A 27,073-nucleotide genomic window follows, 5' to 3' on the forward strand; every position below is an offset into this window, starting at 1 on the left:
GCTTAACCCACTATTCTAGAGTGCAACAGTTATTGTGAAAGATACATATATACAAGTGTAATCTTCATCATACCTAACATTATTAACATGTTTGGAGGCAATGGCATAACATGTTTGGAAATAATGACAGCAGAGAAATATTTTCTACATTATACAATGATAGCAATGATTATTAACTTATTTTTACAAAAATATTTTTTAAGAAACCAGTCATTTTATGACTTAATACTAAATAATCTCAGTCATAGTTACTGCTAACTGTTATGTAAGTTAGTGTCCTAAAGTTAAATATTAGTTAACTAAATATTAATTTCATATCTGAAAATACAGAACAGTATATCACATACATCTGTTGATTTTCTCAGCAACAATGCAATTCTATAGACTTGACAAGAGGTTTTCCTGAGATTTTTCCTCTAATGTTTGAGACCTGACAGGGTGAAGATGTACCGGTAGTTTGTCTTACCTCCCTTAAACTCATCATCTCTCCTTTCTTCTTCTCTTTCCCTGCTTTGCACAAAACATTTCTGATGTCCATCTACAGAAGCCAATAATGATCGAGTCAAAATAAGATTAGCATTATTATTTAGAAACTTACTTTAGTTTCGTTATGCATTCATAAGCACTCGCGTGGCGTCACCTTTTGAATGCGGTTGTGCGCGGTGAACGCAAACGCGCGCGGCCATGGATACGTGCGGGCACGCGTCAATGCGACTGCTTCGTCGCTTTTACAAGCATTAATTGGGTACCTACTTTGCTTAAAGATCCGTTTTTGCCACGATTGTCTTTGTAAAAGATTGCACTAGTCAACTGCTACAATTTAAACTTGAGATTTACACCGGGGCACAAAAGATTTACACTGGGGCACGTGCCCCAGTAAAAGGGGTCTAGCGACGCCCCTGACGCCTATAATCCCTCCCACTGCGAAGTGATACTAAACTCGATTGAAAAGCTAACCAAGCCAAAGTGAGGTGAGCTGACCCCACCCAAACCAAACTGTGGGGTACTATGCAATGGAAAAGCCACATAAGTGTTACAGTTCATTGTTAGAAAGCAGCTTTCATGTTTATGCACTGTAAAAAAGATCCCCAAATCTCAAGGCAACCCAGCTTCCCAAGCCAAAACAACAAAACCTCTTTCACTGTGTGCAGGAAATCACATTCATTTCCTAATAGAATAATGTGAGCAGTAATGCTAATGTGATGCTGCTAATCTTTAAGATTGTAACTATGAAAGCAGTATTAATGTAATGTGCACAGCAAGTTAATGTTAACTCTTTCCCTCCCCATGACGAGTAATCCGCTATTATCCACTAGGTGGCGCTCTTTACACAACTTATAAAACCCAGAAGTGTTCCCTTAGGGCAAACAGTAAAAACTCTTAGTAACGCAATTAGCACACAGGAAGCAGTCAGTCGTCGCTGGGCAGCATGAGGATGAGCATCACACTGAACTGACTCTGTCTGTCTCAGGGAACCGAGCGCAGAGGTCGTTCACATGTAAGGGATAATGTAGAGGCAGCCGGTAGTTATCGGAAAATAAGCCCCGACAGTGTGATACAAGACCCGACGCTTCGCGTCGGGTCTTGTATCACACTGTCGGGGCTTATTTCCCGATAACTACCGGCTGCCTCTACATTATCCCGCTTATTACACGGCTACTTGCCACATAAGAAAAAAACTGGACATGAATATGAATTTGAAACATTTTATTGGCATATTTGTTTTAAATTAACATTTTTATCCTTCCGCGAAACTTTGCACAGATGCATAAAATGATCGTAATACCTTATTAAGATCCTCTGCTTCATACTTGTCTGTCTCCATTTTTTTCTCTTTTAGCCAGTCTTTGAGAAGTTTTAATGCCCATTCTGTATTTTTTTGTGTGTTGGCTTCGTAGCTGTCATGCTCTATTTTGTCAAGTTCAGTCTCAGTAGCTCTCTGCGTCTTGTCGTTGTTCGTTCTTCTATCCACTGTTTAAATGTTTTGTTTTTTCCGTACATGTTAAAATTTATGTCAAAATGTTGTGGTTGTCCAGTGTTTGTCACAAAATGGCACCAAACAGTAATCTTTATTGATCTTTATTGGCGCAGAGCGATTTAAATCGTACAAGTATTACCGGCTATGCGTTATTACTTTGGAGCGGTTATTATTTGAAAAGAACGAACCTGCAAATGTCTCAACCGACCAATCAGAATCAAGCATTCCAGAGAGCTGTGTAATAAGTAATGTTAAAGCAGTATGACACTTTAGACTGTGCTGTTCTCTATGAACATTTTTGCATTGTTAATTGAAATGTTATAGTAGAGTGACCCCTTCTCTTCAAATTTGGGTATTGCATTTTATTGTTTAAGTCTTTATATGATGACATCACAAATGTGAGTCTAGTTTTCAGCAGCGACAGGAAAGAGCGTGCGGTCATGGCTACTGCTCCTTGATTTAAGTTCAATTGAAGGCACTTTCGGTATGTAAATATTGCTACATTATAGTTCCTATTTACTGTGAATTGTTACATCTCTTTTTTTTTGTAAATTGCAATAGATGTATTGCAACTATTTTCTGAAATAGTTGATGCTAATTATAAGGAAAGTGAAGAGCCTTTGTTGTGTTTATGTGAACATAATATTGATCTGTATCAGGGCTCAACATAAAGGATGGCCCAGGGCAAGCATGAGAGACGTACAGGCCAGTAAAAAGTCACTTGCAATATATTTTCAACAATATATATTATTTAACATCTTGGAAGCAGACATTTATTTGGGTAAAACACGAAAAAAGAAACGATGCAATATTTTGCACATTTTGCTGTCAGTTGAGAGCCTTTTTTTGTTGGAACATGTCTGTTGTGTATGTATATTTGTCACATATTTAAAAATAACAATTCAAAAGTCAGACACTAAATTTTTTGATTGGGGCCAGTGAAAATTTTGGCAGGGCAAGTGAAAACCTGAACCAACCCGGGCCAGTATAAAAAATGATTTGCGTTGAGCCCTGTGTATACTTAGAATTCTTTATTTTGTACTTTTACAGTTTTACATTATTACATGGACAACAGTAAATCTTGAAAACCATTTCTGGGTTTGTTGTCTTTGGAGGGCGTTATCTGACTGCATACTCAAGCAAGGCATTTGAAATAAAGGGTAACTCTTTGGTGAACAACTTCTAGTTTCTAACTCAACGGCGGGGAGCTAGCCAGCTCATAAGACAGGCGAGTGACATTCGACTATTCTCCAATTCAGTCAGCTACACCCTTACAAGCTGGGCTGTATTCAAGGTAATCCTCATGCAAATAACCAAATGTCTGATGTTGTCAGGTTTATTGCAAGACGTGAATTAGCATTTTAGAGTGCTATGTAATACTACTAAATAATAACAGATCTGTCGTTTGATCAGCTGCAAGGTCTAATGTTATTTAAGGTGTGGTGTAATAATTCAAAGTACACCAATATCATCTGCAGGCACTCAGGGAAAGTCCAAGAGTATCCATACAGTACAGACATATGGAGTGGTCAGTGAATGCCCATTTACTGAGCAAAACCACTTTGATGTAACAAAAACTTTTTCCCCTGACTTAATCCATACATTTAACTGAAACTATCCAGGGATACCTTTTTTGTACATGGTCTAATTAAGTCAAATAAATGTGGAGTTGGATGCGTTTAGGATAGGGAAGACGACAATTTCTTTATTTTATCACAATGACAACAAGCTAAGCTGATATTCTGTATATTAATAGTGCGACCAAAATAAAATGAACAAGGATGCATTGACTGAATGGCTGCTTGCTATCTATGGGTTACAAATGGAAATTTAAATACATTTGACTCGCTCTTCAAAATCAACTCTATGTGAGAATTTCTAATAAAGTTTTGCATCCAAGTGCAAAATGTTTCGAGCTTTCTTCAAGTAAATCCTACTCATTTGCAGCAATAATAGCGTGTTGTTTTATGTCCAATGTTGTGCACAGTAAATGTAGAGAAACAAATAATGTGCATTGGGAAAAGTGCAATATAAAAGACGACAACATTGTCTTAATATGAATTAATTCAAGAAAACATATGTAATTGAGCATGAAGAGATGTCTTTACAGACTGGTGTGATGCTGGAAGTGTGATGCTGTGAGAAGATCTTGTTGTCTCTCGAGGGTGCTCTGTAAAGCAGGTGTATACAACACTCGGCTCTGTGGTGTGGGGGGAACAACCTCGATCGACACACCAGACTCCAGATGCTGCTCAACATCATCACCAAGTTCAACCAGCTCTGACCAAACTAAAACAAACAAAAATCTTTTTCAGAAAGCTGTAGATCTCATAATGAAAGTTTTTACTTTGTCAGAAAACACACCATGCTTAGAAAACCCACAAGCCAACATTTTATCAATAATGTTGTAAGCGTCAGCCTTATCATCTGAGTTACAAATGTTTAAAAATTAGGTCAGATTTATTGTGTGAGATTAAAACAATGATGACAAACAAGTTAAATCAATTAAAGACGAAGTGTATTTAGAAAAATAAATCACATTAAACTTAAAACACCACATTAAAACTTAAAACTGTTCAAAGAAAGGAAACCAAAAAAAAAACCTAAAACAAGTCCAAGCGTGTTAAAAGTCCAAATGTGCAAAGTGTTCTCCAGTGTATATACAATCATCGTGTTGTTAAATTTGAAGCAAAGTTTCAGAGCTTGTGTCGAGCAAAAGTGGGCGCGCCAGATGAAGCCTCGATTCAAAGCCTGTGTTGTTAACGTTGAAATGTGCGCTTCGCTTTGCGTGTCAAAACGTTCAAACCCCAGAAGTTTTACAGAAAGCTGACATTTTGCTGAACACTGACTGAGGAAGCCTTCCCTCAGTGACTTACATTTTATAATGTTTTGACAATTTTTGAAAATATTTGTAAGATGTTTAAAGAAGTAGTTTCATAAGCTCTTATTTAGTGTGAGAATGTCAAATTCAATTGAAATTGTGATTAGCTTTGCGTGAGGAACCCTCCCCACTTTTATATTGGTGTTTTTGGAGATAAAATGTTTTACACGTTTAACGTTTGATTTGTTAAGTGGCGGTTCCATGAGCTTTGAGTACTAAAATCCATGTGAAGCTTTACTGAACACTTGGGCGTTTTTCCGTACAGAGTTTAGATTAATCCAGGACTAGGCCTTAGTTATATTAGGACATTTAGGTCGATTTTTTCAAACTTTATTGCTGTGCATCTTGACACAAAACAATGGCATTGATATTTGTTAAGATATGTCGGTGCAAGATGATTTTAAATGAAGACAGCTTAAACATGCTTTTTAGTCTGTAACCAGGATAAACCCTGTTCAGGAAATCGCCCCTTGGGATGGTACACTCAGTTACTTGCATTTTATTAAAATTTTACATAAAAGTGTTATGTAAAAAACTTTCTATTAAATATATTTTTTTTCTAATGTCTACTGTGCAATTGAGCTAATGTTTAAAGATTGTGGCCACAATTGATACAATTCAATTTACAGAAAATCTATTGGCCCAAGTGAAAAATGTCAATGTTACCAGTCACTAGAACATTTTGAGTTATAGGGAGGCAATTTTTTTTTACAGTGTACCAGTAGTTCTGGCACTCCATCAGATTAAGCGACCGGGTCGTTATGGTGGTCTTTATAAACACTAGAGTTTGACTTTAAAGGAAACAATACTCTATGTGCTTCTGACCTCGGTTTTCCTGACGTGCCCAAAACTCCTGAACTGTTTTGTTGATGTTGGAGTTCTCCTCCCGCAGTTCTCTTTGCCACTGCCTCAACTCTTGCACATCTGGACGTACACGCACCTGAACAGAAATACCACAATCACATCTTTTAGTGTGCAATAATGTCATCGTGTCAAATAATCTAGTTTTTAATGTTGTTTTTGTGACTATATGGTGTGTTTAATACACTTTAAGACAAACTTCATGTTGAAGGTCTGCAACCATGGCCTCTTTAAATTGACAATGACCACCCAAGAGCCCATATGACTGACATGTACAGCAACCAATCAAATTTGGCTTTGTATAATGCAGCAGTAAACTGATTGGGCAATACAGACTCATACCATCATTTGTATTTGTAATTAATTAAATCAGCCAACTGGAATACCAACATTTGAAAGAAATGCCTTGTGGGCCAGTTTCTGTAACCCAGAAAACAAGCAGAGAAGACATACCGTACACATGAAGGTTATGTTTGTGAGATGGCTCCTTCTGGTGGTTGGATGGTTACAGTTTTAATATTTAAACCTTTTTATCATTTAAAACCAGGATAATGGTTTCATGATAACCCTAATTTTTTTTAAACAAGGTTTAAAGTTTGGTTCACATTTTGTTTAATTTACTTCATATTGCAGCCCACCCCAAAATGTTTGATCAATTCATACAAATGTACACTAGTCAACATTAAAAGCCGTTGCCGATTGTTGACGTAAAGATACGAACGCGTTTGTTTGTGTGCCTCCGATTTTTAAAAGTCTTTAAACGGGTACAGTCTGACATTGATTGAAACTGAGATCATACAGTGTGACATGGACAGTGCTTCTATCAACCTAAAAAATGTGAAAAAGATCAAGCCTGTAACTTAGTTTTGGTTAACCGTTCTCAGCAAGCATGTGAAAAAATAGCTCATTGAAATTTGTCTCCCCTTGTGATGTCAGAAAGGAAACTATACTCTGATTCTGGTGTAATAATCTAGGACTTCATTGCCGTACCATGGCTGCAGCAGGCGCAATGATATTACGCACTGCCTGAAAATAATCCCCTTGGTAACTTTAAAGAGCAGGGGACTATTTTCGGGGACTGCGTTATATCATTGCCCCTGTTGCAGCCATGGTACGGCAGTGAAGTCCTTGACTATTACGCTGAAATGAGAGTATAGACCAATTTAGAGTAGATGTCACAGTTACGTCACTGCAAGCTGCGCGCGCAATGCGGTTGCAGAAAAACAGTGGAAATGAATTAGACACGAGTGAAAAGAGCAAGATAACTCACTGGAAAATGTCCTGTTGTGCTGTTAAGTGTCAGAATAAGAATGCCAAAAAAGATGGCTTTCATTTTTATAGAATACCATCGTCAAAGACATCATTTGAAGATAAACGGAGGTGTTTATGATTACAATAAGCCCTTAAACGGACAGAATGGAGTGAGGAAATCATTTGGAAATCTTTTAATAATTAGAATAGAAAATAAGTAGAGAAGATGTCCGGTGTTCTGTCGAAGTCTGTTCCCTCCATGTGTTTCTTATAGCGTTTTTATCATGTTACAATTATAATTTATTAAGGAAGAAATAATAAAAAACAGGAAAATTATGAAATATTTAATAAACGTTATTATATATAATACATGATAGTATTGCTTTTACATGTACTTTAGCGATTCAGACTGTAAAAATATTTGATTTAGCAAAAAAGAACAATACATATACATTACATACATGCATATCAGTAGCCAAGCCATTTAAACTTTTTATCTATCTAAAAAAATAAACGTAATGTGATTAAAACGCTATAAGAAACATTGCACTAAAGGGAAACATAAAGGAATCAGACTTCGACAGAACACCGGATCCATAAAAATCACGGTTTAATGCTAAAACACTTCACAACCCTACTGCGGAGCAGTCACTTTCTGCAACCAGTTTGGCTCCGCCCACAAAAAACGTCATCTCTGTTTGCAAACACGAAATTGGTCTATAGTTCCTTGCCATATCGGCCTAGAAAATCACATCTTTTCATTTTCCTTCGGTTTTAGTACACGATGTAACTACAGAAGAGTCAAGTTTGAAATAGGAAAAATATCAAAACTCTGGTCATTTTTGAGCGCTATGTTAATGGTCTAATCAGATTCAGTGGATTATGCTAAGCTTTGCTAAAAGTGGTAGCGCCAGACCCGGAGATCAGCTGAATGGATTCCAAAACGCTAAAAATCAAATCACATGTTTAATTCTAGGGGAGCTGGAAAATGAGCATTTTTTCAAAAAAGGGGAGTTTCCCTTTAAATTACCTGAAGTTCACCTCCTTATCCATCGCTGTCTTGAACGGTAAGGGTCTTATTCATAGACTAGATTTCATAAATGTTTAACCACAATAAAATCATACCATACAATGATTGTTGAATGTGGATTAGACTTCTGATTTGGTTAAATATCTGCAGCGGACTTCTGTGTGATGAGAAACTGAAACAATTTTTGTAGATGATGAACGTACTGATGTTTAAAATATTTCTTCTTATGTCATTAATAATGTGTATGTACTTACAAATCTTATTTTAAACAGTTTAAGTTTGATAGGCAGCAACAGCCCATTGTAAATACATACTGTACAACCGGAAACTAGTGAGCTATATTAGTTCAAATTGAAAGTACGTCATGAGGCTGTGTGCTAGAAGTCCATTTCTATTCGGATTTTCAACTTTAAATATACATTTATGTGTTTGGCTTGTATTATCAGTGCATTCAAGTTAGACAAGAGAGATGGTTGTATTGACTGGAAAGGCTTTTACCTGGCAATGTATATTAACTTTTGATCTGTGTATAGATATATAATCACAACTTTTAATATTCTGCCTTAAACTCTGATGATCATCTGCAGTAAAGGTAAACTGACAAAAATCAATGTGCACTCCATCAACGCTCTCACAACTCAAACCTGCATCAGCACAGCACCATACTAAATGTCCAAAGATATAACATGGGTTGGGTTTTTAAGATATTCCTACCTTATAGCCTCTCCAGTACGCCTGTATCAGCAATGCAGCCTGCTCATCTGTAAGAAGCAGGAAAACTGGGATGCTTTTCCTAGGACTGACATAAATAACAATAAAATGTTCATTGCACACGTGTTCATGACGCTACAGTAAGGTAGTATACTGTATACTTACTGTATAAGAAGCCAGTCTTGCACAAAGGGAATTTCATGAAATTTCAGGTGTATGTGTTCGGTCCGACGAGGATTTTTACTGAAGGACAAACAGAATTAACAATAAAAGAAAAGATGTAAATAAATCAGTCATACTGCAGATGTATACAGACAGACCACCATACACAACGTCCTACTCACTTGTATAGCCATTCAGTCAAAAAGTCACAGCCATTAAATGCAGTCATCCTCTTCTGGATTATACACAAATAGGAATAAAAAACAATCATTGCGGTCAATCATTAAAAAAATACATATAATAGCAGATATCATTGAGGCATTATCCTTTATATTTACACATTATCCCACATATCTACACATTTAATATCAGTGTGTGCTTTTGAGGTCTTAATATGAACTCTATGGGTACAAATGTGTACTTTTTATAAGTATAGTGCCCCAGTGACAGCTATGGACCATTTCTTCTGACATTGTTCTCAATAATGACAAAGTGAAAACAGACGCATTGTCAGCTGTAATGACAGAGAGAGAATTCTGTGGCTTTCCAAATCATCTCCAATTAATTTCATTTACCACAAGGTGAAGTCCAATCAAGGTGTCAAGAGAAATGGGAGGCATCTGAGCTCAATTTCATGGGTCTGAATACTTGTTTAAATATATTTTTATATATGTAATACATTGACAGACATTTATAAAGTTCTGTTTTTACTTTGAAAATTGAAAGTGAAAATTAATGAGAGCAAAATGAATGTAAAGGATTGTAGTATCAGACTGCAACATAAGAAAATAGAGAAAGTGAAAGGAGCAGTATAATACTAGATATGCAATTCCCAAGGAATTACCAGTGCATGAAAATGCAAAAAGTTGATTGCCAGAAATGTAAAAGAAATTTAGTCTAGTAGTTTACCTGGCTGTTGACATGTTTTAGTGTGAAGCTAGCATGATTTAAAAAAGTTATCATGATGAAATATGATGCTAGCATGATTAGCATGATTCAACATGACGTTAGCACGATGTTAGCATGATTAGCATGAAGCTAGCATGAAGCTAGCATGACTAGCATGAAGCTAACATGATGTTAGCATGACTAGCATGAAGCTGGCATGATGCTAGCATGATTAGCATGAAGCTAGCATGAAGCTAGCATGATTAGCATGAAGCTAGCATGATGCTAGCATGATAAGCATGAAGCTAACATGATGTTAGCATGATTAGCATGAAGCTAGCATGATGCTAGCATGATTAGCATGAAGCTAGCATGATGTTAGCATGATGAGCATGATGCTAGCATAATGCTAACATGATTAGCATGATGCTAGCATGATTAACATGATGCTAGCACGATGCTAGCATGATTAGCATGAAGCTAGCACGATGCTAGCATGATTAGCATGAAGCTAGCACGATGCTAGCATGATTAGCATGAAGCTAGCACGATGCTAGCATGATTAGCATGAAGCTAGCACGATGCTAGCATGATTGGCATGAAGCTAGCACGATGCTAGCATGATTAGCATGAAGCTAGCACGATGCTAGCATGATTAGCATGAAGCTAGCACGTTGCTATCATGATTAGCATGAAGCTAGCACGATGCTAACATGATTAGCATGAAGCTAGCACAATGTTATCATGAAAAACACGAAGCTAGCATGATTAACATGAAGCTAACATGATGCTAGCATGATTACCATGAAGCTAGCATGAAGCTAGCATGACTAGCATGAAGCTAGCATGATGCTAACATGATTAGCATGAAGCTAGCATGATGTTAGCATGATTAGCATGAAGCTAGCATGAAGCTAGCATGATTAGCATGACGTTAGCATGATGCTAGCATGATTAGCATGACGTTAGCATTATGCTAGCATGATTAACATGAAGCTAGCATGAAGCTAGCATGACTAGCATGAAGCTAGCATGATGCTAGCATGATTAGCATGAAGCTAGCATGATGCTAGCATGACTAGCATAAAGCTAGCATGATGTTAGCATGATTAGCATGAAGCTAGCATGATGCTAGCACGATGCTAGCATGATTAGCATGAAGCTAGCACGATGCTAGCATGACTAGCATAAAGCTAGCATGATGTTAGCATGACTAGCATAAAGCTAGCATGATGTTAGCATGATTAGCATGAAGCTAGCATGATGCTAGCACGATGCTAGCATGATTAGCATGAAGCTAGCACGATGCTAGCATGACTAGCATGAAGCTAGCACGATGCTAGCATGATTAGCATGAAGCTAGCACGATGCTAGCATGATTAGCATGAAGCTAGCACGATGCTAGCATGATTAGCATGAAGCTAGCACGATGTTAGCATGATTAGCATGAAGCTAGCACGATGCTAGCATGATTAGCATGAAGCTAGCACGATGTTAGCATGATTAGCATGAAGCTAGCACGATGTTAGCATGATTAGCATGAAGCTAGCACGATGCTAGCATGATTAGCATGAAGCTAGCACGATGTTATCATGATTAGCATGAAGCTAACACGATGTTAGTATGATTAGCATGAAGCTAGCATGATGCTAGCATGATTAGCATGAAGCTAGCATGATGTTAGCATGATTAGCATGATGCTAGCATGATGCTAACATGATTAGCACGATGCTAGCATGATTAACATGATGCTAGCACGATGCTAGCATGATTAGCATGAAGCTAGCACGATGCTAGCATGATTAGCATGAAGCTAGCACGATGCTAGCATGATTAGCATGAAGCTAGCACGATGCTAGCATGATTAGCATGAAGCTAGCACGATGCTAGCATGATTGGCATGAAGCTAGCACGATGCTAGCATGATTAGCATGAAGCTAGCACAATGTTATCATGAAAAACACGAAGCTAGCATGATTAACATGAAGCTAACATGATGCTAGCATGATTACCATGAAGCTAGCATGAAGCTAGCATGACTAGCATGAAGCTAGCATGATGCTAACATGATTAGCATGAAGCTAGCATGATGTTAGCATGATTAGCATGAAGCTAGCATGAAGCTAGCATGATTAGCATGACGTTAGCATGATTAGCATGACGTTAGCATGATGCTAGCATGATTAACATGAAGCTAGCATGACTAGCATGAAGCTAGCATGATGTTAGCATGATTAGCATGAAGCTAGCATGATGCTAGCATGACTAGCATAAAGCTAGCATGATGTTAGCATGATTAGCATGAAGCTAGCATGATGCTAGCACGATGCTAGCATGATTATCATGAAGCTAGCACGATGCTAGCATGATTAGCATGAAGCTAGCACGATGCTAGCATGATTAGCATGAAGCTAGCACGATGCTAGCATGATTAGCATGAAGCTAGCACGATGCTAGCATGATTAGCATGAAGCTAGCACGATGTTAGCATGATTAGCATGAAGCTAGCACGATGTTAGCATGATTAGCATGAAGCTAGCACGATGCTAGCATGATTAGCATGAAGCTAGCACGATGTTATCATGATTAGCATGAAGCTAACACGATGTTAGTATGATTAGCATGAAGCTAGCACGATGCTAGCATGATTAGCATGAAGCTAGCACGATGTTATCATGATTAGCATAAAGCTAACATGATGTTAGTATGATTAGCATGAAGCTAGCATAATTTGCATGATGCTAGCATGATTACCATGAAGTTAGCATGAATTTAGCATGAAATTAGCATGATCCTAGCATTATTAGCATGATGCTAGCATGATTAAGATGATGCTAGCATGATTAGCATGAAGCTAGCATGATTTAGCATGAAGCTAACAAGATTTAACATGAAGCTAGCATGATTTAACATTAAGTTAGCAAGATTTATTATAAAATTAGCATAAAGCTAGCATGAAACTAGCACGAAGCTAGCATGACTTAGCATGAAGCAAGCATGAAGCTAATATGACCCAAAGACCCAACCCCCATGTCTCTATGATGTCCGGATCCAGAGATATAAGGCTTTGTTTATTATGTTGCTAGGCTGCTCATATTTGGTTGCTAGGGGCGTGGCTTAATACCTCAATAAGGATGGTGAGAGACTGATTGGATGCCTGAGTAAAATGAGCCCACCCCCATGTCTCTGTGACACTGTGCTGCAAAGATATCCATCTGGGCATTTCATAATGGCAGTCTATGGGAGATGTTGCTAGGGTGCCCAAAATGGTTGCTAGGGGCGTGGCTTGATAGCTCAATAAGGATCCTAAGGGACTGATTGGATGCCTGAGTAAAATGAGCCCACCCCCATGTCTCTATGACACTGCGCTGCAAAGATATCCCATCCGGGACATTTTTAGTTCCTTATATGGGCATGATTCCTGCCCCATTATAAGTCTATGGGGAAATTTGGGGACCTCTTACACCCCAGGGGTACAGCTTACACCCCAGTGTGAGGTATGTTCTTACAGAGGCTGCCAGCCTCTTCAAATGTGGCAAGTTACAAGTTTCTGTGAAATCCTAGGTCTGAGCTACGACTCGTCAAAGTTTGTCGCAATGTTAAGTCTATGGGATTTTTCGGCTGCTTTTTCGCCCCTGGGGCGAAGACCGTACCCCCGATCGCTTATAAAAGTCATAGCACACTATTCCCGAATAGTCCGCACGTTTGAGAGTTTGAATGAAGTTTCTAAGTTAAACGGTTCGAGCCGTATTAATTGCGGAAATTTGGTTGGAAGAATAATAATAATAACTAGATAGGTACATTTCCTGAAGAAAATGTGAGTGGTGCTTGCCGTGGCAAAATTCTGGGGACCATATATGATTATACTCCAAGCCAAAAGTTAAACGATCCAACTCCCGTGTCTGTACGATGTTCTGATGTGGAGATATAAGGCTGTGTTTATCCGGTTGCTAGGGTACTGTATTTGGTTGCTAGGGAAAAATTTGGCATCCCATAATGATTACACTCTGAGTCACGAGTCATACGGTCCAACCCCCGTGTCTCAACGATGTTCTGGTGCAGAGATATAAGGCTTTGTTTATTCGGTTGCTAGGGTACTGTATTTGGTTGCTAGGGAAAATTTTGACATCCCATAATGATTACACTCTGAGTCACGAGTCAAACGGTCCAACCCCCGTGTCTCTACGATGTTCTGATGCGGAGATATAAGGCTTTGTTTACTCTGTTGCTAGGGTACTGTATTTGGTTGCTAGGGAAAAAATTGGCATCCCATAATGATTACACTCTGAGTCACGAGTCAAACGGTCCAACCCCCATGTCTCTACGATGTTCTGATGCGGAGATATAAGGCTTTGTTTACCCTGTTGCTAGGGTACTGTATTTGGTTGCTAGGGAAAAAATTGGCATCCCATAATGATTACACTCTGAGTCACGAGTCAAACGGTCCAACCCCCATGTCTCTACGATGTTCTGATGCTGAGATATAAGGCTTTGTTTACTCTGTTGCTAGGGTACTATATTTGGTTGCTAGGGAAAAAATTGGCATCCCATAATGATTACAATCTGAGTCACGAGTCAAACGGTCCAACCCCCGTGTCTCTACGATGTTCTGATGCTGAGATATAAGGCTTTGTTTACTCTGTTGCTAGGGTACTATATTTGGTTGCTAGGGAAAAAATTGGCAGACCATAATGATTACACCCTGAGTCACGAGTCAAACGGTCCAACCCCCATGTCTCTACGATGTTCTGATGCGGAGATATAAGGCTTTGTTTACTCTGTTGCTAGGGTACTGTATTTGGTTGCTAGGGAAAAAATTGGCATCTCATAGTGATTACCCGCCGAGTCACGAGTCAAACGGTCCAACCCCCGTGTCTCTACGATGTTCTGATGCGGAGATATAAGGCTTTGTTTACTCTGTTGCTAGGGTACTGTATTTGGTTGCTAGGGAAAAATTGGCATCCCATAATGATTACACTCTGAGTCACGAGTCAAACGGTCCAACCCCCATGTCTCTACGATGTTCTGATGCGGAGATATAAGGCTTTGTTTACTCTGTTGCTAGGGTACTGTATTTGGTTGCTAGGGGCGTGGCTTGGGAGTGGCCAATGATGTGCCCAGTGATTACACTCCGAGTCACAAGTAAAACGGTCCAACCCCCGTGTCTCTACGATGTTCTGATGCGGAGATATAAGGCTTTGTTTACTCTGTTGCTAGGGTACTGTATTTGGTTGCTAGGGGCGTGGCTTGGGAGTAGCCAATTATGTGCCCAGTGATTACACTCCGAGTCACAAGTAAAACGGTCCAACCCCCGTGTCTCTACGATGTTCTGATGCGGAGATATAAGGCTTTGTTTACTCTGTTGCTAGGGTACTGTATTTGGTTGCTAGGGGCGTGGCTTGGGAGTGGCCAATGATGTGCCCAGTGATTACACTCCGAGTCACAAGTAAAACGGTCCAAACCCCGTGTCTCTACGATGTTCTGATGCGGAGATATAAGGCTTTGTTTATTCGGTTGCTAGGGTGCTCAAATTTGGTTGCTAGGGGCGTGGCTTCGGAGTGGCCAATTATGTGCCCAGTGATTACACTCCGAGTCACAAGTAAAACGGTCCAACCCCCGTGTCTCTACGATGTTCTGATGCGGAGATATAAGGCTTTGTTTACTCTGTTGCTAGGGTACTGTATTTGGTTGCTAGGGGCGTGGCTTGGGAGTGGCCAATGATGTGCCCAGTGATTACACTCCGAGTCACAAGTAAAACGGTCCAACCCCCGTGTCTCTACGATGTTCTGATGCGGAGATATAAGGCTTTGTTTACTCTGTTGCTAGGGTACTGTATTTGGTTGCTAGGGGCGTGGCTTGGGAGTGGCCAATGATGTGCCCAGTGATTACACTCCGAGTCACAAGTAAAACGGTCCAACCCCCGTGTCTCTACGATGTTCTGATGCGGAGATATAAGGCTTTGTTTACTCTGTTGCTAGGGTACTGTATTTGGTTGCTAGGGGCGTGGCTTGGGAGTGGCCAATGATGTGCCCAATTGTTACACCCCTAGTCACAAGTAAAACGGTCCAACCCCCGTGTCTCTACGATGTTCTGATGCCGAGATATAACTGTTTGTATTTTATGTTGCTAGGGTGCTCAAAAGTGGTTGCTAGGGGCGTGGCTTAGTAAGTCTGTAAGGATCCTGAGAGACTGATTGGATGCCTGAGTAAAATGAGCCCACCCCCATGTCTCTATGACACTGTGGTGCAAAGATATCCATCCGGGCATTTTATAATGGCAGTCTATGGTATAGGTTGCTAGGGTGCCCAAAATGGTTGCTATGGTAACCTTACACCCCATTGTGGGGGACGTCCTGACAGAGTCTAGCACCCTCTTCAAATGTAGTAACCCACATGTTTCTATGAAATCCTGGCTCGGACCTATGACCCGTCAAAATTTTTGCAATGGTAAGTCTATGGGATTTTGCCCCATTGACTTTTCATTGGGGCACTTTTGGGCACCTCTTACACCCCAGGGGTACAACTTACACCCCATTGTGATCTATGTTTTTACAGAGCCTACCACCCTCTTCAAATGTTGTAACCCACATGTTTCTACAAAATCCACGAGCGGAGCTATGACCCATCAAAGTTGGGCCCAATGTTAAGTCAATGGGATTTTTGGGGTGGTTTTACGCCCCCCTTTCGGAAATCCTGCACCCGATCCCTTATAAAAGTCATAGCACACCTCTCCTCAATAATCCGGTCGATTTGAGCCCTCTTTCATGGGTCTACAACAAAGCGTGCGGGACGAGTTAATCGCCGAAAAAAGTGTCCGGATGTAAGAATAAAATATAATAATATCCCTGAGCAATAGTAATAGTGATGCTTTGCATAAATGCAAGCACCACTAATAATAATAATAATAATAAAAAGCCCAGTAAGAACAGTACAGCGCATTTTCAATGCACTGTAATTAAATGTGAGATCATTATTACGCTTCATCTGACCTCTGTGCAGCGATGCGTCTGTGCTTCCTTCAACAGAGCCTCCAGTCCAGATGTCAGTAATGGCAGCACATCTTTCTCTAAATAATCTGTGCTGGGACCTTCACAATAAACGTTTATTTGCCTTTATAAGTTTGTCAGGTTTTCCTTCAGAGGAAATAAAAATCTCTATAATAACAAAGGTCAAACATGAATAAAGAAGTAAGAGTTTACTTGTATCCATCCTCTGTTTGAGATGTGCATCTGATGAAGAGCACATGAGTTGACTTTAATTCATATCTTTATCTGCAAAACCATATCAGAAGTTTAGTTTAGATTTACATCTGATAAATCAGTTTCTCATATTATTCTTCTAGACATTATCAATCAGCAGTAATCTCTATATTTATATCAGGTACAATAACTTTAATTTGTATACATTTCTATTTTATTATAGCGTCTTTAAATATTGAATGTTTTGTTTGACAGTTCAGTGTGAATATAAAGTGTTTTCAAACAAACAAACAAACAAACAATCGTCGTCGTGTTCTTACCTGAGCAGCGTTCATCACAGCTAACATGTTTGTTTTTAGTCACCAAGTGACGGTAACCAGGAAGTAAAGGACAGTGTTAACCATTTACTACCACATCCACGTCAATATTAAGACTTAATAGCTTTATAACGTTTCCAACAATATAAATATTAGTCAAATATTCTTGAGCCGACGACCAACCACAAGCAACCTAATGATAGGGATGGCTCCCGCGAAACTGACGTTTCGACACTGTGTCGAGATCCCGAAGCGTAAATGTTTCGAAACACTGCTCCGAAATGTGATTCGAAACACCCATGTCACGTGATGAAGTGATTCGAAACACCAAGCGGTGCATTTCACAAGTATTTCGAAAGGTGGCGTACCTGTCGAATCTGCTTCGAATCTTAAACTGACAGGGTAGGAAACAAAACTGACAATACCTCATAGATGCGTTTTTGGCAAGATCAAATACTATAAATTACTGAAAAGAAGTAATTTTTCCTCATGTAACACTTAGGCTACTTACAAAAAATGCATGCCAGCAAGTGTCCCTTGTGTGAGAATGTTTTCAAAGGCTGGAGAAATTATATGTAAAAAAGTAGCTGGTTGAGTTTATCAACACAGAACAATTTATATATTTGAATAAAGATCTTTATATGTAAACAATGTGGCATATTATGGCTTGATATATTTTATGAATCTCTTATTATTTATTTGGTATATCTCTATTCTATTTTTTTTTTTTCATTAAATAGACCCGAATAGCCTATAGTTATCGACAATTGTGAGCCTAAAAGCTCATGTAGTTGTCAAACAGATGTTAAAACAACAACAAAACTATTTTATTATGATGACGTAGCACATACATTTCCCAGGTTCGATCCTAAGATCTACGAATGAGAGTCGAGAGCACTATCCACTCTCCCATTCTATCACTTGTGTATTAATCAAACAACATGTGGGATACAATTTGTCAGCGCTCGTCTAAAATCTTGTCAATGCTGCTTCATGTAAAGACATGCAAACGACCGCTAGGTGTCACTGTGGAGGCGGTTTCGGATTGATGTTTCGAAGCCTCGAAACATACGGCACAATTGATTCAACTGTTTCAGTGTTTCACGAAGCCTCGCTCTGCCCACCACTACCTAATGAATGTGAATACGATGATTTAATTCAGATTGCGGTCGAGCGTCTAAAGCACATGTATGCTACGGGTGCTGGAAACGGTCAAAATGAATTTAAAGACGGCGTTAAACAGACACCAGAGAATTTGTTTATTGCATTTTTCCATCTTTTTTATTTTATTTGAAAAACCATTAGATTTATTTTCGAATGTAATGTTTGTATGTTTGTCACAGTCCCTTGTTTTCCCTGTTCATCTGGACAACATTTCTCTTTCACCTGTTTGTGTCTGTGATGATCATCCTCACGTGCCTGCCTGCATCCTCGTGCTCTGTCTGATATCAGCTCTCGTTTATAGTGATGATAGTGTGTTGTGTATTAACCCAGTTTATTGTGAATAAAGATATATGTGTTTGAATATCTCTTGTCATCTTCGTCCTTAACACAGAACTCTGACAATACTATACATCATTTAATGATGTTAATAGTTATTATATATAATAGATTAATTATTATACATTATTATAATAGATTAATTATTATACATTATTTATAAATTTTTATTAATGTGAATTATTATACATTTATTAATTTAATTACATTTTGTTTAAATGTTATGTATTATATATTTTATACGTTTATTGTTCTACATTATTAATAAGTGTTTATATTAAATGTAAATAGTAATGCTAATTATAGATCATTTATTATTTTATTAAATTAAAAAGTTTGATTTTAATGTTTTATATATACACAATAATTATATATATATATATATATATATATATATAAATACTTTTTCTTTTATTATCAAAAATGTAAAAAATAGAGCTGAGTGTTTTTTCTTCTTCTTTTTTTAAAGCCAAAGTGCTTCCACACGTCGGCTTTGAACGTTGCAGGTGTTTTTACATTTTCTGCCATTTTTTCACTCCTGAGACATTGGCCGAATGGCCGTATATGACAGTGAACTACAGCAGTGGCAGATGAGGACGTTTGATGCACACAGAGGGATTTATTTGATGTATTTAAAAAAATATATATTGATAGTAGAGATTGAAATACCGTTACACTATCACAAGAAAAATTATCGTGATCGTTAACTGTACCGATATTTTTGCATTGTGTTTAATATAACATTCAGTTTTATTGTAAAAACCCTAACCCTAAATGACTTTTGTGTGTCTGTGTGTGTTAATGTGTCTCATGTTTATGATTGTGTGTGTTTGTGTGGCTCACGTGACATTAATGTGACATCAGATTTTATTCACCCCAATGGAAAGCTGTCTGAATCATTCCCTGTCCCCTACATAGCCTACTGCAGCGGTGGCAGGGTTTCCCACTCGTGACCTACTGTAGTGCACTATTTGCCATTCCACATAGGAGAAGTGTTTGATTTTAGGCCCAGGTTCCATGTGTGTGATACTGATGGGGTAAGACGTTTCGAGAGCATTTGATTGGACAAGATACATTCATGCCATAAATTTCATTAAATTACATTGTAATCTGGCCAGAAAGCATGCACTTGACACATTGAAGTCTTGTAATTATGGTCATTACGACATGGCGTGAAGATTTTCATTTTTAATTGAGAGTGAAACTAAAACGAAATTTCCAAAAATGAGAGAAAAAACTAAATAAACTAAAACCTTCAAAAATAACCTGAAACTAAACTAAAACTATTAAGCACTGCTCCAAAACGAACTACAACAAAATGATCATAAACTTTTTTTCAGTTTTCGTTTTTAAATATCTGAAATTTGCCTTGACAGTTTAGTAGCCTACAGCAGGGCTTTCAAACCGGTCCTGGAGGACCACTAGTACTTTTGCATGTTTCCCTTTTGTGACACACCTCATTCAGTTACCTTACACACCCAGTTCAGGTCTTGCAGTCTCTACTAATGAGCTGAAGATTTAATCCAGGTGTGTCTAATGAGGGAGACATGGAAAATGTGCAGTACAAGTGGTCCTCAAGGACAGGTTTGAAAACTCCTGGTTTACAGTACAGTGCATTGCTGCATCCGAAACCGCCTACTTCATACTATATAGTACGCGAAATGCAGTAGGCGAGGTGAGTAGTATGTCCGAATACATAGTATTCGCAAAAAAGTATGCGAAAAGTACCCGGATGACCTACTACTTCCGGTTAGATTTTGCTGTCAGCATACGATGGACACTTCACTATCCCATGATGCCCTGGCAGAGGAGTTATCCAACAAAGAAGAAGAGGCATGCAGCTGTTTTCGCGCTGGAATAGGCTTGTTTAAGATGCAGCTTGCCTTGCCTGAATTTGAAACGAGAGCAGACGGTGCAGTGAGGGGAGGAGGGAAAAAAGAGCTTTTTTAAGTCAGACACTTCACCAATCTCGCAGTCCAGTCGACTACAGAGGCAGAGATCACGTTCGCGTATTTTATCGCGGATTAAATAGATGCAACTTAGGACGGTTTCACATTTGGTGCGATTGCCTGGTCCGAACCAGAGTTCGATTGCTCCCCCCTCCCCATGCCCCCCATGCAGGGCCAGATTAACACTTTGTTATACCCTGGGCAACAATATTCAAGGGCCCCATCATCACGACCCCAGGATCACCATAATAAGGTCATATACAGAATATATTACTGTATTATACAGTACATATACTCAATACTTCAAATTCTAACTGTCATCAGGTGTATTTTGATTTACAAATATTTAAATGCCCATACAAATGCACTACAATGTCTTCTATCAAAGACATTCACTCACATATGATGCTATGAAAACTAAACACATCAGCGTCTGTATAATCTCCGGGCTGTAAAATAAGCTGGCGGTGTAGAAAAGTCCTGGTTAATTTAGCTGAGTTGTCCTCGTCGTTGACGGAAGCTCACTTAACAGAACTTTTTAATTAATACACATTTAAGATGACCATGGATAAACTCTAATTTGCATAGTCATTGATATAAAAAGCTTATTTTTTGCATATACAAGCATTGTCTAAAAATGAAAATAGGCTTTTACTTACTTATTATTACAAAACCATCATATAGCCTAATATTAGACACCCAAACCAAATTGAAGAAAATTATCTTCAATTTGCAAGTCTAAACTGAACATCAACGCAGACATGAATTTTCTCACAGAAGTTTAAGATCATATAGGCTAACATCTTGAACGTAGATATATAAATGAACACAGGGAAAGGAAGTTTAACACTGTGAAGCACAAGCAAACATGCTGGAAGGCAGCTAAAAATCATCAGGACATAAACACCGGCTTATTTTATTTTATTGGAGCCTTACCTCCAGATAATGGATTGATGATTTAAATGTTGTTTACTATGCGTTGTACTCTCCGGATTTTATGTTGCAGCACTCGTTCACTTCTCCACATGGTCTGTGTCTGTTTGTTTACAGTGTCATGTGAGCAGCTACACTGTCTGCAGGTTCGATTTTATTGGCGCTAAGCAGACCTCTTGGTGATGTCAAAGTACCGTGAGAGCGATTCAAAGCAGATTTCTCCATGTGATAACTGAAATCGCTCTCGCGCTACTTAGCTGTCACTCGCCTGTGGGTTCTCTGCTCCCCAGTCACTTTCGCGCCGCTATAGTTATTTGATTTCATACGCCGATCGGATCGCGAAGATACCTGCGTATCACGTAGACTACACCACTGTTTATACTTTACATTTTCTGCGTTTCTGATGTCATTTTCCTTTTTTGATTTCCACTTCGCGCTCCCACTTAGCTTCTCCGTGTCTCGTTTTTTTCTGTTGTACCAACGCCTTGCGTCACGTAATGTTTGGCGAACCTTTGACCCACCTCATGCGGACTGACCAATGAGTAGAGGGTCTTAACCTGAGGCCCTCTCTTCATTGGTCAGTCCGCATGAGACTCAACCGCTCTCAACTCACGTTAGAAAGCGCAGCGTTTCTCTTTGCAGCGCATTGAGCGCAAAGCCCGTGTTGACAGTTTGTTTAATATAAAGCGGCCAGCGGGAGATTACCAGATACAGTATTTTGCTCGTGCCCTTGCTACCCTGGGCCCTTTGGAGGTCTTGGGTCCCTGGGCAATTGCCCAGTTGCCCGTATGGTTAATCCGGCCCTGCCCCCATGGACTGTGTTCACATATTATTTTTGCATCAGAACCGCGGTACGCTTGCATCATCAAGCTGCAGCCAGCGCGTTCTCATGTTGCTTGGCAACCGCTGTAAACGAGAAGACGACAAGTGTGATTGACTAACTGCAAGCAGAGAGATGATTTCTGAATGCCTCCGCAAAAATTGACGTCGGCGGACAGACCGCGTTGTCATCGAAACGACTTTAGTATATTTGCGGCAGACAGACGAAAGTGCGTTTCTGTATTATTTCTTTGAAAACAAAACCAAAGGTTTAAAAAAAGGTTTAAAAAAATAAGAACAAAACTCAAGCAAGCATTCTATGCATTTTGTTGTCAAGGTAAGTGCACGCACACAAACACACACGTCTGTTTTGGTGGGACATTCCATATAATACGTAATTAACAGCAGTTCACTTCCGCGATTTGGTACGATTGCGCTCACATGAGCAGCGAACCGATCTGGAGTTCACATGAAACGAACCCCAGACCACCCTTTTTAAGCGGACTCGAGTACGTTTCGCGAACCCGGGTGCGCACCAAAAGTGCTAATGTGAAAACGCCCTTAAATACCAATAAATGCGTTTACATACAGATGTTTATAAGGAGAATCAACAAAGGTGAACTGTTCGTTACTGGAAAAGGTTACTTAGTAAATGTTGGGATGAATAAATCTAAACCTAGTGGTAATACAAATTCTTTCTGTTGTGTGAAATATAAACAGCTCACAGTACAAATAATTAAACACCAATACAAACAGGAGTTACAGGAATTCATTAAAAATATTAATTGAATAAATATAAAAACTACTACAGGAATTAAGAGTTTTTAGAATTAACAAGTCATCAGCTGACATCCCCGGGCAAATGAGCATAAAGCTATGTCGTCAGAAAGTCTTTTCCCATCGTGCTTTTCGCCAACGCAGTCGGTGGAGAGCAACTGCGCTCGGCTGTAGAATCCGACGAGCCCGCCTCTCCATCGCGAGAGTTATTTTGCACACGTCAGCGTGACATCAGAGCAGGTCGGAACTTTTCTAACCGACATGCATCTTGCGCTGATCGCGGTGATAGATTCAGCGCAGAATTTGCTCATCTCAAACAAACCTAATGACATGACGTGATGACTACCTATGTCACTTGATGTAGCAACATGGCGGATGTAGTACGTCCGAATCTCATTCATACTACCAAGATTCATACTTCTTCTTCTTCTTGGTTTTTAATGGCGGTTGGCAACCAGTGTATTAGATGCATTACTGCCACCTTCTGCTCCGGAGTGTGGAACAAACAGATGTATATTACCTACTGTTTTAACGGCAAGTAAGTAGGTACTTCAACTAATTCAGTACCTACTATACAGTATGCGGTTTCGGACCATAGACAGTAAAAGAAATGGACACAGCGACCCCGTTGGATTCAACGGTGACAAGTGAAGCCAATTAGAAGCTCACACTTCCGGGGGGTCGAGCGTACTGCGCAGACTCAAACTGAGCTTGGTGACGTGAGCAACCTGTCTGACAATTGTAAGTCTTCTAATAGCTGTGCCAAGAGAAATCTGAATCACCCACCGAATCCTGCAGAAACGGCGAGCGTGAACAGGAGTACATTTTGTATTAAGTATATTTAGTATTCTGATTAATTACTTTGTCATTTTGCATATTTATTTATTTTAAAGTTTAACGCCTGTACGCCATATTCTACATACGCTTCTCCTCCTGTCCATACGGTAATTTCTCTACTGTGCGACAGAGAGTCGCGTGGTTATGACGCAATCTTTAGCATAGTTTTACTAAAACTGCTTTTACTGGGCCATAACGTAAGATACAAGGTAATGGAGCCTTTTATACATTTTCGTGTTTCTTTAGAAATAATTGATGCACAAATTGAGTCTTTAAACGCCTCAGATGTAAAGTTATTTGCTGTCAAAGTGACGCCAAAATGAATGGGAGTCAATGGAATATTAACAGCAGGTGGGGGTCCGCTAGCTAATGGCGGTGCCCAGGGCTGCTTCAATAAAATATGAAACCCTGCCCCCCTGTTTCGGACGCAGCCCATCACTCCACGTGCACAGATGCGTCTGTCTTCTTCTTCTTCTTGGATTTTAATGGCGGTTGGCAACCAGTGTATTAGATGCATTACTGCCACCTTCTGCTCCGGAGTGTTGAACAAACAGATGTATATTACATTTGTCAACCCCGTCTCCCTAATAAAATGAAAATATTAATATCACTTGACCATTTTATTCAAACCTTAAAGTTTAAATCTTAAACGCCACTTTTCTTTATTTCTTCTATCTTATTGTTCCTTTCCTGCTCATACTATATTCAAGAATCACATGAGGTATTGATTTTTCAACCTTACACTGTTCATATAACCCGTCTGCAAGTTTCCCTATAATTTTAAGTGAGCTATTTAAATTTGAATCACCTAACATTATTATATTGTAAATAAGCTCTTATTTCCATGATTTACCAATGCATCTTATATTTTGATTTAGTAGTAATTAGGCTGTAAAGAAATCTACCTTTTTGCCCATTATTCCACTTTACTTGCCATTCTTCAATCAATTTACTCCAGATTAAAGCCTTCATCTCTGATTTACTTAATGGAACTTGAATCTCTATGGTTTCTCTCTGTAATGCCTGTTTCACACAGGAAAATAAAACTGACTGAAATGTTATGTTGAACAATTCTTAAGTGTAAAATACTAAACAGAATATCTTAATGGCTAGATTTAAACTTTTTAAAACTGATACTGGGTCAGAACAAATGAAAACATTCCAAGTAGGGATGCACCGATACGGATACTGGTATCGGCCTCGATACCACATTTTCTAAAGTACTGGTACTCGTTAAAAGTCCCCCGATACCTGGAATCGATACCACGGTCTGAGAAATGTCTATGTTTGAGTGGCGTGTAAGGGGTTAATGCCTCGTGTTGTCTAAAGAGGCAGAGTTTACAACAAACTGGAAAACAAGTCCTTTGTCTTTTTGTTAAATTATATGATTAAAGCTGTTACCTGTAAATTTAAATCATGTTTTTTTATTAAGTACTCGGTATCGGTATCGGCAAGTACTGAAATGCAAGTACTCGTACTCCAAAAAAGTGGTATCGGTGCATCTCTAATTCCAAGGATTATGTTCCTGAAGTTTCCACTGCCTGGAACTAAAAAAGCTGCCCCATGCAGTTTTTTAACACTCTGGATCTTTTGATCTTTGTTTTGGAATATTGCTTTCTGGCATACTCTGAAAATGCAGAAGACATGTCTATTTCTCTTTCAGCTTTTTTGACTTTTATCAAATGCAAATCTATTTGAGGTGTCACATATACCCATGGTTCATATTCTGGAATTAAAAGTGTTGGGCTTATCTTACCTGTATTTCTTCTGCATATATTTTACTACTCCACCCAAAACGAATCGTTTCTTTTTCATTTCTAACGGCATCTCTCCTAACAAGACTTGTAAAGCTCGAATGGGTGTTGTCTTCACTGCTCCACAACAGTCTAATAGTTTGAGCTTGTATTTTAAGTTGATTCATACATCAGGGCTATTCAAATCATACCCTGGAGGGCCGGAGCACTACAGAGTTTACCTGTGATTGTCTAGTGATCATGAAGACCTTGATTAGCTTAATCAGGTGTGTTTGATCAGCGTTGGAGCTAAACTCTGCAGTGTTCAGATTTGAATAGCCCTGCCATACATCATAATCAAATACAGACCAAATCAGTGCTACATAAATATTTCCCTTTCAGTCGGTCACTACAACTTCACATCGTGACCAACGTATTGGCAACGTGCTTCGCGGACCAATCAACTTAAAGAAGCTTCTAAAACGCCAATGAACTTGGCATGCAGGTATTTGCATATGCTGGCAACGCGCCGCAAGTATAAAACGAGAAGCAGGTGTGATACCAAATCAGCTTTTTCGCTTCGAAAGCCGGCAGTCAACTGCTATCGAGCAGCTCTCTTTCTGCTCGGAAGTATGCCGCTTGCTGAAGTTGGTTGGAGAGAGAGCACCACAGCGGAGGCTCACGGATTTCCACATCTTTATTTTCTCTCAGATTTTGAATTTGAGATCAGTATGTGCATTTCCACTCCCCTGCGTGCTTCATCAACTCAGCGCTGCAAAAAGCATTTCCCTAAAAGAGCCATTTTCTCACATACGGGAAATGCGTCTTTTTAAAGATGTTATCCCGTCTGTGCAGTTCTGTATGTGGCAAATATATGGGTCAAAAGCTCTGGAAGAACAATCTCCGCATCACGATGCTGAACTGGTTTGCTGGTACGTCCTCTGACTCTCAGCACCCTGATCCACAGCCAGCAGAAGTGCAAGCAGTCGTCCGCACTAACAGCATCTGCCTACTGGCCTTACGGGAAGGCAGCCTCCACCCTTCACCTTATGGCATTTCTGCAGAGACCATCGAGAACTTTGTCCAACAATCGGAAGAAAGCTGCCCCTGGTCCTTCGACGTCAGCACCTCAGTGTGCTGCTCGCCGAGGGCGCCCTGTTGCGAGCGCCTCTGTTCCTCTCCAATGGACTACTTTACGGCAGCGCAGAGGATTCGGTAACCAACAGCCTGCCCCGCCTGCTACCCGAG

At 39.4% G+C, this 27,073-nt stretch overlaps 1 protein-coding gene across 3 annotated transcripts; it reads right to left on the reverse strand.

The window, feature by feature from the left end:
* Window positions 1–1,607: 1,607 nt before the first annotated feature.
* On the reverse strand, window positions 1,608–19,033 carry iqck (IQ motif containing K). 3 transcript variants are annotated; one of them, XM_065263664.2, is made up of 9 exons: window positions 18,408–19,033; window positions 17,281–17,470; window positions 16,961–17,032; window positions 16,751–16,848; window positions 9,057–9,109; window positions 8,878–8,955; window positions 8,716–8,800; window positions 5,685–5,799; window positions 1,608–4,267 (listed from the first exon to the last, which is right to left on the reverse strand). In XM_065263664.2, the coding sequence occupies exons 3-9, from the start codon at window positions 17,004–17,006 to the stop codon at window positions 4,083–4,085; spliced, it is 660 nt and encodes a 219-aa protein (XP_065119736.1). In that variant the 5' UTR covers window positions 17,007–17,032; window positions 17,281–17,470; window positions 18,408–19,033; the 3' UTR covers window positions 1,608–4,082. The 3 variants fall into 3 exon arrangements, with proteins under 3 accessions (XP_065119736.1, XP_065119737.1, XP_065119738.1); XM_065263665.2 differs by having other exon boundaries at window positions 16,961–17,470; XM_065263666.2 differs by lacking the exon at window positions 18,408–19,033 and having other exon boundaries at window positions 17,281–17,747.
* Window positions 19,034–27,073: the final 8,040 nt, after the last annotated feature.

Source organism: Paramisgurnus dabryanus, chromosome 3 (assembly GCF_030506205.2).
Source record: "Paramisgurnus dabryanus chromosome 3, PD_genome_1.1, whole genome shotgun sequence".
Lineage (NCBI taxonomy): Eukaryota > Metazoa > Chordata > Actinopteri > Cypriniformes > Cobitidae > Paramisgurnus > Paramisgurnus dabryanus.